Below are 14,718 nucleotides of genomic sequence, written 5' to 3'. Positions count from 1 at the left end.
TATGATATTTAAGTGGGAACGTGAATTGTACACACAGTCGCCTTGTTTACTTACATACTGATGTCACCGTCTTTTTAAAACTAAAATTCTCACTAACGCGCGCATTACAGCTTGTCAAACAATCTGAAATTATATTCATTGCAAAAACACGACATATTCCGCTCATCACGCGACATTTCTGAAATCTACTAGAATTGAAAAAAAAAACAATTTATTTTTAATCTCACTAAATATTTATCAAATGAAGAAGTTCAGTGGTTATAAACTATCACACTAAGCTAAAATTTTAATTTTGTGTATCGTTTTAACATAAATATGTTTTTTTTTAAATTTTTAATCAGTTCGCGCGTGACATCACTAGCTCTCTTCAGTGAGTTGTGCTGATTGGGGGTTGGCTTCCCGGAAACCGGAAATCTATCTCAACTCTCTATCATTGGTTGATTTAGAAGAACTTGCGACGTCATTTAAAGCGGGTAGTTTTTTATTATTTTTTTCATGCATTTTAGAGAAACTTCGTTCTAAAATTAAATGCTCGAATTTTTATCACGCATAAGAAAACATTTTTCAAATCCAATTTCCCGTAGCACTAAACTTCTCATAATCATATTGGTGTCTATTAAATACTAAATCGAATACTTATGGAGAAGTAAGCACCATATTCATATTGTTAGAGACAAAGTTTATTGTATTTTATTTTCATAATAAAGTATAATGAATAACCACAATCATAAAAATTAAATATACCAGAATGAGCGTAGAATCAAGTTTGCATGCATCGCACTGTGTCCGAAAAATACCAAATGCTCTCCCCCCCTGCATGACATCTCAACTGTGCGCATGCGCGAAGTGGTGTGAACAATATATTATCATAACACAAATATAAAATAATTTTGTTTTATATTATGTTTTACCACAAAAAATACTTTGCGTACTGGACAAAAAAACAGGTGCTTTTATTAGGCAAACGTCAAAAATAACATTAAAAAATCATTTAGTAGTTAAGTAAAATTAATACGGTTTATACTAAGACTTATTACTAGAAAGCCGGGTAAAAAATTCGACTACCCCAGCAATACTAATAAAATGTCTGCCTTGTTTTATTTAACAATCTGACTTACGGTAAAATAATGGTAAAATAATCGAATTCTTAAATAATATTATTGGTGAGTTCGCTACGTGCACATTTAATGTGATCCCACCGTATTCCCTTTTAGTCTCAGCAGTATTTACACTTTAAAAAAAATAAAGTGTTTGAAGGAGAAGATAAACAAAATGAAAAACTTACAAACAAATAAAGTCAAATAAAAAATATTTACCGCAAATGTGTACAAATAATGCAATTAATTTACATTTCAGTGAAGGGATCACGGAAAGAAAAATTCAACGCTAATCAAAAGAATAATCGCTATGACACTGTGAATAAAATAAATACATATGCCTTTTTGTATTGTTTTATTAATTCTAGCCAAAAATAATTAATATTTGAAATGATAATTACTTACAAATTTATTCATATTTTCATAGTGGTTTTCCTTTCTTGATTTGTATGAATATTCATTTTTTTTTTAAATCATTGAACCATCAAGCATCGCATCGCTATGAATCAATAATAAAGAAATTATCATGCATCGCTTGATTTTGAGATAAATGTAGATACTCATTTTATTATATAAATACTGTTGAAAAAAAATCAGTATGGACGTAAAATATTGATTTAAAAGGTTACTTGAATTGCAATATTTCATTGTTCCTGGCCTGGCACCTGAAGCGTAAGACTCTGTGACTTACCATCATGTAATAGATGATCAAACTATTATGCATTTGGTTTACCAATGCAGTGCCCTATACTTTATTGACTGCGAAAAGGAGGATGATATTGATTATAAAAAAAATTATAAAATTTTAATCATTTCAATACATTATTCCATTATGATAAAATTATTTATATTATTTTAACAATAGGGAAATATCATATGCCACAAATACCGATAAAAATATAATGGATTTAGAATAATTCATTGCGATTCTTTTTCATTTTCGAAATCGATATGTATATTGTGGAGAAATGTTTTCAAACATAAATTAAAAAAAGAAATTTAATAAAAATACGTCGCTAGAAAAACGCAACATGTTTTGCCTTGGCAGTTTTGGCGTTAAGATTCGTGACAATGTTCTAAACAAATTTGAATGTGCAGGAACAAATAAACATGAATCATGGCATATTAGGGGCGTGGCCAATGGAATGACCGTTTTTGCGGGAATTCAAAATTACAAATTTAAAAATATTTTTTATGCTACTAATAAGCAAAAAAATATTTTTGATTAAAATTATTTTTTTAATGGACAGTATTTATACACCTTTATTACTTTAAAAATGTTTGAAAAAATATGAAATTTCCCTATTCATTCTATGACTAGTCTTATTTACTAGTAGATTATTTGCATGTATTTTTGTACCTAACTGAATAAAAAAAGGTTTTTAACTTTATACTATTATCTAATCTAATTTAATGTCGTGTCGTAGGAATCAAATATGAAACATGAAGCATTCGATGCAAATAGTAACGTGGTAATAAAATTTGAGTATTAATCTTAAAAAGGGTGAAATAATAACAGTGTTTTTGATAAACGCATGTTTTATTGAAATTTTCAAATAAGTCATGTGTACATCGCCAAGCAATAATAGTCATTTAAAATCGGCAAAACCGCATGATACGCAATTTAACAAATTAATAATTCAAGGGCAAACAATTTTATGTGGAACTTAAAAAAAATTTCGAGCAATATCAAAAAAATATTTTTTTTAAATTCGCATCTATAAACAAGATATTTACAGAAACGTCAAATATATTTCGACGCTTTACTGGCAGAATGCATTAAGTCATAAACAAGTTTCGAGTTCTTCGCATGTAAAGATTTTTTATTCTTTCAACGCATTATTTCTCCAAATATTTTCCTTTATCTTATTATTTTTTTAATATTGAAAGATTAATCTTTGTCCTAGGCAAAACATACAATTTTAAATCAAAATCTTGCACCTATATTAAAAAATATTCCAAAAATATAAAGACTGTTTACTTAATGCATTATGTCAGTATAGCCTCGATTTGTAACTTACGACTGTTTACATTGGAAAAATTGTGTATTTATCGCTTTTACAAAGAAACATTTTTTTTTCTTAATACTATCGGTCTACTAGAATTTTCCACTACAAATAAGATTTTAAAAAATTAGAAATAATCTAATCTAATATTAATTTCCAGATTTTTTTTACTATTTAGTGCGAAAATTTCTTAGTAACATAATTGTGTATTTATATTTTTTAGCAAATCAAAAGTTTGAATTATTATATTTAACACAAATATTACATTTTAAATTTCGTTGTCACATATAGCTACGCTAGAAAACGGGAATCAAGTTATTGTAGATCAGTATTAAAAAAAACTTTTACGTAAAAGAACAAACGGGTAAACCGTATTTTTTTTCCGCAATACCCATATTGATTTTGAAAATATAATTAATTTTTCTAAATCCATTTCACATATTTTTATCGGAATTCGTAATATGTGATATTTATCTTGTGAAGATAAAACTCCGTTAACTTCCCATTGTCATCCAAGCCCTGGGGTGGTGTTCTGAACGCAAAAACACGCGTAGAAAATATTAAACGCATTTTTAACGCGTATTTACGTAGGTACTAAATAAACGTTAACAGAGCGATCTCTTCGCGCACAATTTCGTTCAGAATACCAGCTATGGTCCTATTTCATGCACATAACTGTATTATTCATCCGCATGGACACAAAAATATACCCCAATGTAACAAGTAAAATTTCATATTATGTACCTTCACCCTTAAAACTCGCAAGTTTATTTTTTCGCAAAATTTAAACACAACAGCCATATGTTATGTCGATTTAAATGTGCGTGAAGAAACGTACCCATTGTTTGAAACAAGTAAATATACACAGGTGATTTGGTCTAAGACTTTTCAATACAAATAAATAAATGCGAGCACCGCGCAACGTGTTATATGAGAATTATCACTCTGAGGTTATAATATTATGCCTTAAGACCATTTTATACTACCTACGGTTAAAACATTAAATTCACACGGCACGATATAAAATTACATAGGATGGATTTACTTTTATTGTGTTATAGTAAGCATTTACATTTAAATGATGCCGAGATATTGGATACTTTTGGGCGGACTTACGAGCTAACTCAAATGCTTTCAGGTCATAGTGCTTTTCGAAAATATCTTTATAGATTTAAAAAAAGAGATAACGATCGCTGCCCTTACGATGGACTCAGTTCTCAGGACGTCCTCCATAAAATATATTACACGATTGTCCTATGTTCGACGCCGAAAGGTTAAACTGCAGACAAATGTGCGCACAATACGGCCAAATTTTTGAGAACCCAGAGGAAGTAATACAAAATGAAGCCACTGCCGAAAAATACACTGACTTTCTAAAGGCCATAGTTACAAAAATGAAAAAAAAATATGAAGGAATTGATTCAGACCCGTGAAAAATGAATATTGTGCAAAATATACATACCTGGAAAAGAAGCTACGACCTGTCAATGACTTATTTCAGTAATCGCATTACCATTCTGAAATAGAGTACATTTCAACAGGTTACTGCTTTAATCAAAAACGGTAGCTTGCCTAATAGATAATTGTAATTATTACAAATATTTATTTACATAATGTATTAGCATTGCGAGGTACCATACTTAAAGTGTCATCAATGTCATATAGGTACCTACGTTTAACTAAGGCCCATCTTATACGTAATTACGTATCATCCAAATACACGCGACACGGTAAAATTAAGTGGATTTATACTTCAACAATGTTTGAGTATGTCTAAATGCTTGCAGAATGGCTGGATTTCCTCCCTAGGGAGTTGTTTATATTTAAATTTATTTCAACAGAGAGGGAAAACATTTTTGAGAAGGGAATATAAAAGTCTAGGCATTTACAAGGCTTATGACCTGTCATTGGCTGGTTTAAGTGGCCATTTTACATACTGTGTAACATTCACCATTCTGCCCATGTTGAACATCCACATTTCCTCAACTCTTCCATCTGTTGACTTTCGTGAAGTAAAAGAGCTGAAACCTTTATCACGTGGGTGAGATTCATCCGGCTGAACCAAATCACCTACTAGGCAACGCCTGAAAACTATTTTACAATTTAAAAAAATAAATAAAAATGAACAACTCCCTAGGGAGGAAATCCAGCCAGTCTGCAAGCATTTGAACATACTCAAACATTGTTGAATAACTACCTGGTAAAAAAAGAAGTATAAAAATTGGAAAAACATTATTATTATGTAGGTAATTTTTTATTTCTGTACTATAACAGTTGCGTCCCAGCTTAACACGTCGGTATTAATGCTGTTATGTGCCAATGTAGTGCAGCACACAGATAATAAATATTCGAAGTCCAACAGATCAATTGAGAAGACACGAAGATGTACATTAATTTATTATTTAAAAACATTACAAAAAGCCATTATACTGTTACATTTGAAAGCTACCGTGTATATTAAAACTAAGTTTTTCGTCAGAGGGACGAAGTAACCACGGGAGATTAGATTTCTAATTCATCCTCCAAAGGACTGAGTATAAATTGACTGAGAATATCTAAGGGAACTATGCATTCCAGATGAACTAGCTGATAGGCGTCTCACGCTTATATCAGCTACGTCTACGGCGAGAGGAAAAGTTATTATACCTCTACGCAAACAGCGCACTAAATTTAGTGAACGCGCATTTGCGGTCGCAGGCCCTATGGCATGGAATGCTCTCCCAGCAGAGGTGCGAGGCTGTGAAAGTGAAGTGATGTTTCGGAAAAAAACTTAAAACCCACTTGTTCTCTAAATCATTTGTATAAATATATTATATTAATATTTCATACTCGATTTTTTTTTTAATATTTTTATTTTTAAGCACTCTTTATACCACATATATGTAAATGGCAGAAATGCCGTATTTAAATGAATAAATAATTCATTAAATAAATAAATAAATAAATAAATACATAAATAAATAAATCCGTAACATGTGACAATAAAATAAATTGTTTTAATTAAATTACACATTTAAAAGCTTAAATTAAATTTATTTAACAACGTCCTTGAGGTATTATATTACGAAAATGGCGCTATATAAGTTATCCATAATAATAATACAAGTTTTGGTCTTTTGGAGGAGTTTGATACAAAAAATATGTACATTTATTCTTCCCACGCTACATCCTGAGATTACCGCGTTGAAGCATATGGTTTTCAAGTGCATACGATAAACGACCCTTTTCAATAGAAATACATGATTTTTGCATTCCGTAAGATGTTAATATTAGTCTCAAGGGCTTTACCAAATGGTTAAGTGCCCAATGCATCAAAACTTTGGGTATATTTCATCCTGTGGAGAAAGTTATTTCTACCACCAGCTTACTAAATACAAAATGTCCCCTGTGTACGTGGTTGATCCATAACAATGCCACGGAGTTGAGGATTGACTAATTTTTTTTATATTGACAAAGACATAGACACAATCTACATCCACCTGATACTCGTACTACAAAATTTGGTCTAAAGTCTCTGCTGTACCTGGCTTCTAGGGAATATAACAGGTTTCCGGGGCTGGTATTCCAAACGCTCTCGTATCCGTATTATCTCGTCTATTTACAAACAAAATACACGAGAAAAACTGTTTTCTCGTGCAGCGAGAGTGGTTCAAAATAGCACCCCTGAGGGTATTCGAGGCTCTAATAATGTGGCTAACAGCCTAAGCTGTGTTACCTCAGGCAGTATGCGGAAAGTGTTAATAATGAATATATTTGTGTATTTGTATTTTGATCTTTATTTTGCTTGTCATAATATTTTTGTGTTTATAATAACTGTGGGTCCTGTCGTGAATGTATATTATAATAAATGTAATTATCTTAAGGGTCAAAAGGAGTTATTGTAACTCAAGGGGAATACATGTAATGTATTTGAATAAATAAAAAAAGAGATTTGGGTGAGAAATGTGCAGCGGGGGAGAGGAAAGAGGGGACACTAAATTGGGAACCCTCGGACAAAAGAAATAATGTCGCGCTCAAATACACAAAACCGTATTATGGAGCGTATTGCGACAGTATAATATTTATAAAAGTACTGTAAAATTAATAAATAAATATTTAAATAAAAAATATTGTATTACTCAGAACTGAAACCACGAAATTTTCTGGACATTGGGATATTGTTTAATTAAAAAATGTGAAAAATAATAAAAATGGATTATTTATGTGCAAAGTTTAGCCAGACCTCGTCAGGCGTCGTGCATTCGCATATAACCCTTCCGTAGCCGTCACAGCGACAGGGGGGCGTAACGCACCACGTGGCGGAGGACCCCCGGTACTCTGCCCCCCCGAGGGCGAGGCATCCCGCCAGCACCGTCAGCCTCACCCACACCTCCATCACACCTGCATGAGAAGCACTATTCACCGATCACTTGCCACTCCGGTGACGATTTGTTATCGCAACATTCACTTTATTTTATGAATTTAAAAAACTATTTATAGTTCGTTAAGCGTAAACAATGCTGTTGTTACTTTACAAATATTTCACTTCAATTTTATCAGATATTGAACCTTGAGTTGTTTTATTATTTCTGAATAAATAAGAAAATTTGTATCATATTTTACCAGATGCACCAATGAACTTTTCACCTGCCGCTGCTGATATTTGATAATTATCGCAAGTTTCTATTAATGTTACGAACTTTCAAAATTGTTTATCTGAAAAAGTAAAAATATTTGCTAAAATTTACGTAAACGTTTTTAATTTTATTTTCTCTTCATGTGGTTTTTCTCTTTTAATAAAATAATAAATTTTTTTCGCCCTGTTTGAGAGATGTTTACATTAATCGACAACTTCCAACTAATTACAATATTTGAGCTTGTCCAAATGTTCGTAGACAAAAGACTGGATTTCACCCCCCCGGGAGTCATTAAGATTAACAAATAACAACAGGGATGGAGAATACCTTAAATAAGGGAATATGGAAGTCTAGGCATTTACTAGGTATTCTCCATCCCTGTTGTAATTTGTTAATCTTAATGACTCCCGGGGGGGTGAAATTCAGTCTTTTGTCTATGAACATTTGAACAAGCTCAAATATTGTAATGAAACCAACTGGTCCAAGAAGAAGTATAAAAATTGAAAAATTGTTTTCAGGCGTTGCCTAGTATGTGAAATAATTCAGCCAGATGAATCTCTTAACAACAAGAAAGGTTTCAGCTCTTTAACTTCACCAAAATAAATACATGGAAGAATTGAAGAAATTTGGATGTTCAAACATAGGCAAAATGGTAAATGTTACACAGTGTGTAAAGTGGCCACTTAAACCAGCCAATGACAGGTCATAAGCCCTGTAAATGCCTAGACTTCCATATTCCCTTATTTAAGGTATTCTCCATCCCTGTTGTAATTTGTTAATTCCAACTAATTAATAACTGTGTAGAGCTGCGTTAGAGCGAACCTCGATTCACTGAACTGGAATTCGTGACTCTACCGCGGGATCACAATTTGACTCTTTGCGATCTTATTTGAGGTTCTAAGAATTAATTATATCGTTATATATTTTGTCAACTATTAAAATTCACCTTTAGCAGTAGCAATTGCTAAAACGTAATTGATTTTGGAACGATTTCTAATAATTATTATTTTCGTAACTATTTACTACTATCACTCTCACTATCATTGTCACTATCAGTATCACTGTCACTATCACTAATCACTCGCCACTCGCACCGCCACCGTCCGCTATCAGCGCAGTTGTGAAACTTAGCGGCGCAGCGGTTATCAGCGCCCGAGACGAATTACGAATGTGAGAATAAAAACTAGTGCCGCGCCACGCTGTGCCTTTTTTTAGTGCATGGAAAACATAAAGCTGGTGTGCGGTACATGCTACACACAAAAACATTACACGAAAATTATAAAAATATTCCGCGTAAAGTTTTTTAAATCCATATCTATAATATTATTGCAAAAACAAATCTGTTAAATTCGTTGTAGGTAGTTGTATAAAAATATTACTTAATCGATAAAATAACACTTGTTTGTCATATTTAAATAACTGTTTCTTATAGCTGTTTGGCGTTAAAGGGCATTTTCAACATCAATTTGAATTGATTTGTTAAATAAATTATTAGAATCGGGTTAGAAGAAATCGGAAGAAAAAAACTATTATTAAAATAAAATATTGTTTAAAAACATTCATGTAGGTTGTTCTTATAGCATTACATATTTAACTTTTGCCATTATTTGTAAATTATTTACCAATTTTAAATGCCTAATTCGCCGAATATAAAAATAAAAAAAATTTGGTTTATTTCATTGTAGTAATTCAAATGAAAATGATTTTTTTTTTGTGTTTTCATTTCGTTCGAATAAAGAGATTAGATGTTTTCACCTCTGTTGTAATATTGCGAGGTAATTACCACAAATAAGTAACTTCAAAATCAGCATTTGTGAGCATTCAAATCATCACAATGTGATTTTAATGAATCACGACTTGGCTATTTGTAGCATTCATAGAGGAAGATACAAATATGTATGTGTTTTTAGTGGGTAAAGCAAAATGCTGATTTTTAAGTTATCTAACTGTAGTTATTACCCCACGATATATTAAGATTAAGTTAGTGTTTAAATTCAGATTTAATGAAGTCTGTCGATTATTGAATGTATTGAGATAGATTCAATTCACAACAAATTGAAAATAGTTATGCAGAAAGCAGCTAGCCATAGAAAAGTTAAACTGAGATAATAGCACTTTTATGAAAAGAGTCAATTATCAAATCATCACGACAGTTGGAATGTTTTTGACTTTGACAAATGATAAAAATGCATTAGTTTTTTTTTATTACAAACAAGAATCTAATTATGTATTGGACCAGTTTAAATGATTTTTTAAGTTCTGTAATGTTTATCTAGTGCTGTGGGTGTTTTCTGCAAATTAAGAAATGTAATTTTATTAAATTTATTTTCAGAAGGTGATTTTTATGTATGAAAACGGGTCGGCTGTTTTTACCAGAACATATAATGAGGAAGTTCAGTGGTTTTTTTGTTTTTTTATTTTTTAAAAGACTATCAAACTTAGCTAAATATTTTCTTTTTCAATTTTCATATATCGTATTATCAGCGCTACGATTTTTTAAAGTTTTTCATTTCTGAAATAACTCCACGTGTGACTTCAGCGGTTCGTTTCCGCTTATTCTCATACAATTCACCCCATTGGTCCATCCATGGCAAGCTAACCGGAAATCTTCCATAGCTCTCATATGGTAGGGTAATTCATATGAACCAGTGACGTCATTCAATGTAGAACGTTTTTATTTAAATGTTTTTTCGTACATTTCGGGAAATTTTGCACTACAATTTGATGTTCCAATTTTTACCGCGCGCAAGAAAACATTTATTGTATCCAATTTTCAGTAGGGCTAAAGTTCCTCATTGACCTTACTGCACCCGATAACACCAATATCTAATTTTTTCAAAATTATGAACTGGCGGCTTTCTGCATAACTACGTTAAATTATATGCAATACACCATTTCCCAGTTTTATTATTATGTATTGATAACTTATATAGCGTAAATACCACCTTGAGGGCGCTTTTCTGAAGTATTGAATTAGAGTGTCAAATTCACACTTCTTTGTAAGCTTCGTTTTGTGGTGCATAGTGCATACCGCACGTCGCAAATTATTGTGTTACTTTTTACTTCCCATCACTACATCACTATTGGATTGGATTGAGAAAATAATAATGTATGATGTATTACGTCTACGTATTCTCGCCCGCGCATATAACTCTAAAACGTATTTCTCCCAACGTCCCAACTCCGCATTTAACTGATTATCTGTGTCTGTGTTCAAATTTAATTCCTCCAATTTCTCTCTACTGGAAATAATATAATGCACTCGCTTCATTAGACGACAATTTCCATACAACTATCTACCCATTCTATGCAATGAGGAACTTCAGCCATACAGGAAATTGGATACAGTAAATGTTTTCTTGCGCGCGGTAAAAATAAGAGCATTAAATTGTGCAGCGAAGTTTCCTGAAGTACGGAAAAAATAATCAAAAACATTTTAATAAAAATGGACTTTTTTGAATGAAGTCACTGGTTCATATTTTTTTTTCAATAAAAACCTTTTTTATCGTAAAAAAACAAAACATGCAGTAAAAAAATGGAGTCGGTCAATCTATGATATGAGCTTTGGAAGATTTCCGGTTTGCTTGCCATGGATGGACCAATGGGAAAAACTGAATGAGAATAAGCGGAAAAGAATCTCTGACGTCACACACCGAGTTCTTTCAGACATACAAAACTTTAAAAAATTGAACCCGCTGATAAGATATACAGCGTGTTCCTTAAACCCTGCCTCATCCGAATCCACGATGATCAGTATGGACAAGAAGACATATTAGCATATTAAAAAAAAAAATAGAACGAAGAAATTTTTTTTAAATAAAATATAAAAAAACAACAAATGGTTGCTTACTTCTGCAGGGGAGAAGCGAGGGGGGCGCGGCCGTGCGGTTGACATTGTATCAGGCTCCTCCCTCACCCCTCCTCATTTCTCCCCTGCAAGAGTAAGCAATTGTTTGTTTTTTATTTATCTTTTATTTTTTAAGATTTTAGTCGTTTTAAAAAATTATTTTAATGTGCCAATATTTCTTCTTGCTCATAGTGATCATCGTGGTTTCGGATGTGACAGGGTTCAAAGAACATCCTGTATAAAATTTTAAAATTAAATTGTTGGCTTAGTTTAATTAAAACAACAAAAAAACCACTGAACTTCCTCATTACAAAACATTAACTATGTACTGTGTAGTATGTAGGTAAAAATTGAAACTGAATTACCGAAAGTATATCCAAACAAAAGATAACACGAAACGTAGATACCATAGGTAACATAGGTATGGGTATACGAGTACCGATACATTTTTATTATCTTCGTTTCTCGGAATCGCGTTTCGTTTGCAATCCCGCGCAAGATAACAGCTGATAACTGATAACAAGTTAGTGCTTTAGCATAATATATTATGTTAGGAATAATCGGGAAATATCACATACTACGAAAACCGATAAACATATTTAAAGTGAATTTAGACAACTCAGTGTTCATATTGCGGAGAAATGTTTTCATACATAAATTAAATTTTTTTTTTTTTATAAATATGTCACTAGAAAAATACGACATACTTGGCATCAATGATGACGTCAAGATTCGTGACGATGTTCTATAAAAAAATTAACGGTTTCAAAAAAGTTCAAAATAAACATGAATCGTGACGTATTAGGGGCGTGGCCAATGCAATGATCGTTTTCGCGGGAATTCAAAATTCAAAATTTTAATAAAATATATACGCTACTAACAAGTAAAATACTTTAGAGTAAAAAATATTTTTTACTCGAGAGTATTACTTTTTTTTTTTAAATATTTTTTTATATTGGAGTTGCTTTATTATTTACCTTGCTTATAATATTCAAGGTTTATGTATAAAAAGGTGGATTTTCAGCAATTAAATTTCTTTTAATTTATCTAAACTGTTAGGATCAGGAGGGATATACTTATGTGGACCAATCGGGAACTTCTCAACATTTGCTCATGTGGAGAGGAAACCACTTAAAACTCTTCCCGAGAAAAGTATTTCATATTATGGCGTAGCGGTTAGTGTGTTTGCCTACCATTCGAGAGGTCTTGGGTTCGATTCCCAACACGGTTGATATGAAATATTTATTTAAAAGGGTGTTTTTACGCTGGAATATTTCATAGTGCCTCGACTTGTACCAGAAGCGTGAGAGTGATCAGCTTACCTTCATGTAACAAAAAATGATCAAGATACGCTGCGATTAGTGTAGCAATTACCAATGCAGTGCTCTATGCACCATTAGGTAATGATGATGATGATTTCATAGACCCCTATTACTTTAAAATTGTGGGAAAAAAACCTGATATTTCCCTATTCGATGATATTTTCAATAATTATACTAGAATTTAATAAGTTAAGATGTGGTCGTGGCCGTATTGTCTCGTGTGTTTACATACAAAATACACGCGAAAAACTGTTTTCTCGTTAACGAGAGCGGTTCAGAATAGCACCCCAGGAAGAGGTAAAATTCCACATTCCGACTCGTAGGTTGAGTAACAATAGAGTACTGTTCATCGATCAGCATATAACAAACTATCCCCTCAATCCTCCAATGACCCGACCCGTCTTTATAGTATTGTTAACTCGAGATCTGGACTTTTTTGATTTAAGTTTACAATTTAAACGAGCACTAAATAAATAGTCCAGTCCAGATCTTGTCTTGATGTCCCTTACGTTTGTCAATGCAATTTTTTTTTTAAATGTAAAACCCTATAAATTGTAGAAATGGACAATGTCCAATAAATAAATAAATACATGTAAAAGGCAGCGTAATTGATATGAACGTAAGCCGATCAGTCTTACGCTTAAGGAGCCAGTCCAGGGACAGTGAAATATTGCAATATAAAACCACCTTTTAAATCAATATTTCATGTCCACCTTCCCGGGAATCGAACTCCGGACCTCAAGTATGGTAGGCGAATATAGACTACGAGGAACGAGGTGGATATTTGTCTCCGCTCAATTTTCTTTTTGAACCCTGTTCTACCACATTTTCTTTATCATTTCTAATATTAGTTATTTACGACATACTGAAGATGGTTCCAAAATTGAAATATTAGTGCAAATCACAAGAACTATTTTTTTTTAAATTTATTTTCCCGGCTTATATTTAACTAATTGAACAAAAATATTCACCAATTTTAAGTCACAACATAATATGAATGTGAAATTAATATAATTTTGACAAAAAAATAACATACGCTGGTTTCAGAGCTAACACGTGTGTGACCATATGTTTTTTTGTGCTGACTTACGAATAAAATAAATCAACTTTGATAACAACAAGAAACATTAATAAACTTAAGATATTTTTAGTAGGAAACGTAGAACAATAGGATAAGTCAAGCCAAACAGTTCATTCTAAAATAATACTTTTGTCTCGTACTTTATTTTAGAGAATATATTTTTATCCGATTTATTGGTAGATTATGTACTATGTACATATTTGACATTATTATTTGCTAATAAAAATTAATGTTATTGCAATATTTTTAATTTGTCAAATGTTTGTAGACAAAAGATTGGATTTCACCCCCTAAGGAGTTTAACAAATTACAACAGAGATGGAGAACATTTCAGATGAGATAATTTGGAATTCTAGGCATTACAGGGCTTATGACCTGTCATTGGCTGGATTAAGTGGCCACTTTACACACTGTGTAACATTAACCATTTTGCCTATGTTTGGACATACATATTTCTTCAATTCTTCCATCTGTTGACTTGTGAACTTGTGACTAGTGAAGTTAAAAAGCTAAAAACTTTATTGTTGTGAAGAGATTCATCTGATCGAATTATTTCACATACTGGACAACGCCTAAAAAAATTGACCAATTTTTAAACTTCTTCTTGGATCAGTTGGTTGTATTCCAATATTTCAAGTTTGTAGACAAAATAATGGATTTCACCCCCTAGGGAGTCATTAAGATTAACAAATTACAACAGAGATGGAGAACATTTTAAAGAAGGTAATATGGAAGTCTAGACATTTACA

General features: G+C 32.0%; 2 protein-coding genes across 5 annotated transcripts in view; one reads left to right on the top strand and one right to left on the bottom strand.

The window, feature by feature from the left end:
* The window catches only part of LOC148277568 (uncharacterized), a 30,997-nt gene extending 22,106 nt beyond the window's left edge, over positions 1-8,891 (bottom strand). Inside the window, exons 1-2 of one of the 4 annotated variants that reach the window (XM_088232707.1) lie at positions 8,666-8,891; positions 7,326-7,798 (exon numbers count right to left, since the gene is read on the bottom strand). In XM_088232707.1, coding sequence (XP_088088833.1) covers positions 7,326-7,478 — 153 coding nt within the window. In that variant the 5' untranslated portion in view covers positions 7,479-7,798; positions 8,666-8,891. The remainder of the gene's footprint in view (positions 1-7,325; positions 7,799-8,665) is intronic. The other 3 variants (XM_088232709.1, XM_088232708.1, XM_088232710.1) reach the window with 3 other exon arrangements.
* The window catches only part of hiw (MYC binding protein highwire), a 242,193-nt gene that overhangs the window by 74,638 nt on the left and 152,837 nt on the right, over positions 1-14,718 (top strand). The window lies entirely within an intron of this gene.

Source organism: Micrasema longulum, unplaced genomic scaffold (genome assembly GCF_059751315.1).
Source record: "Micrasema longulum isolate JH-2025_06_02 unplaced genomic scaffold, ASM5975131v1 h1tg001011l, whole genome shotgun sequence".
NCBI classification, from domain to species: Eukaryota; Metazoa; Arthropoda; class Insecta; order Trichoptera; family Brachycentridae; genus Micrasema; species Micrasema longulum.
Note: the sequence above shows the minus strand (reverse complement) of the source record. Positions and strands in the feature narration are given on the sequence as shown.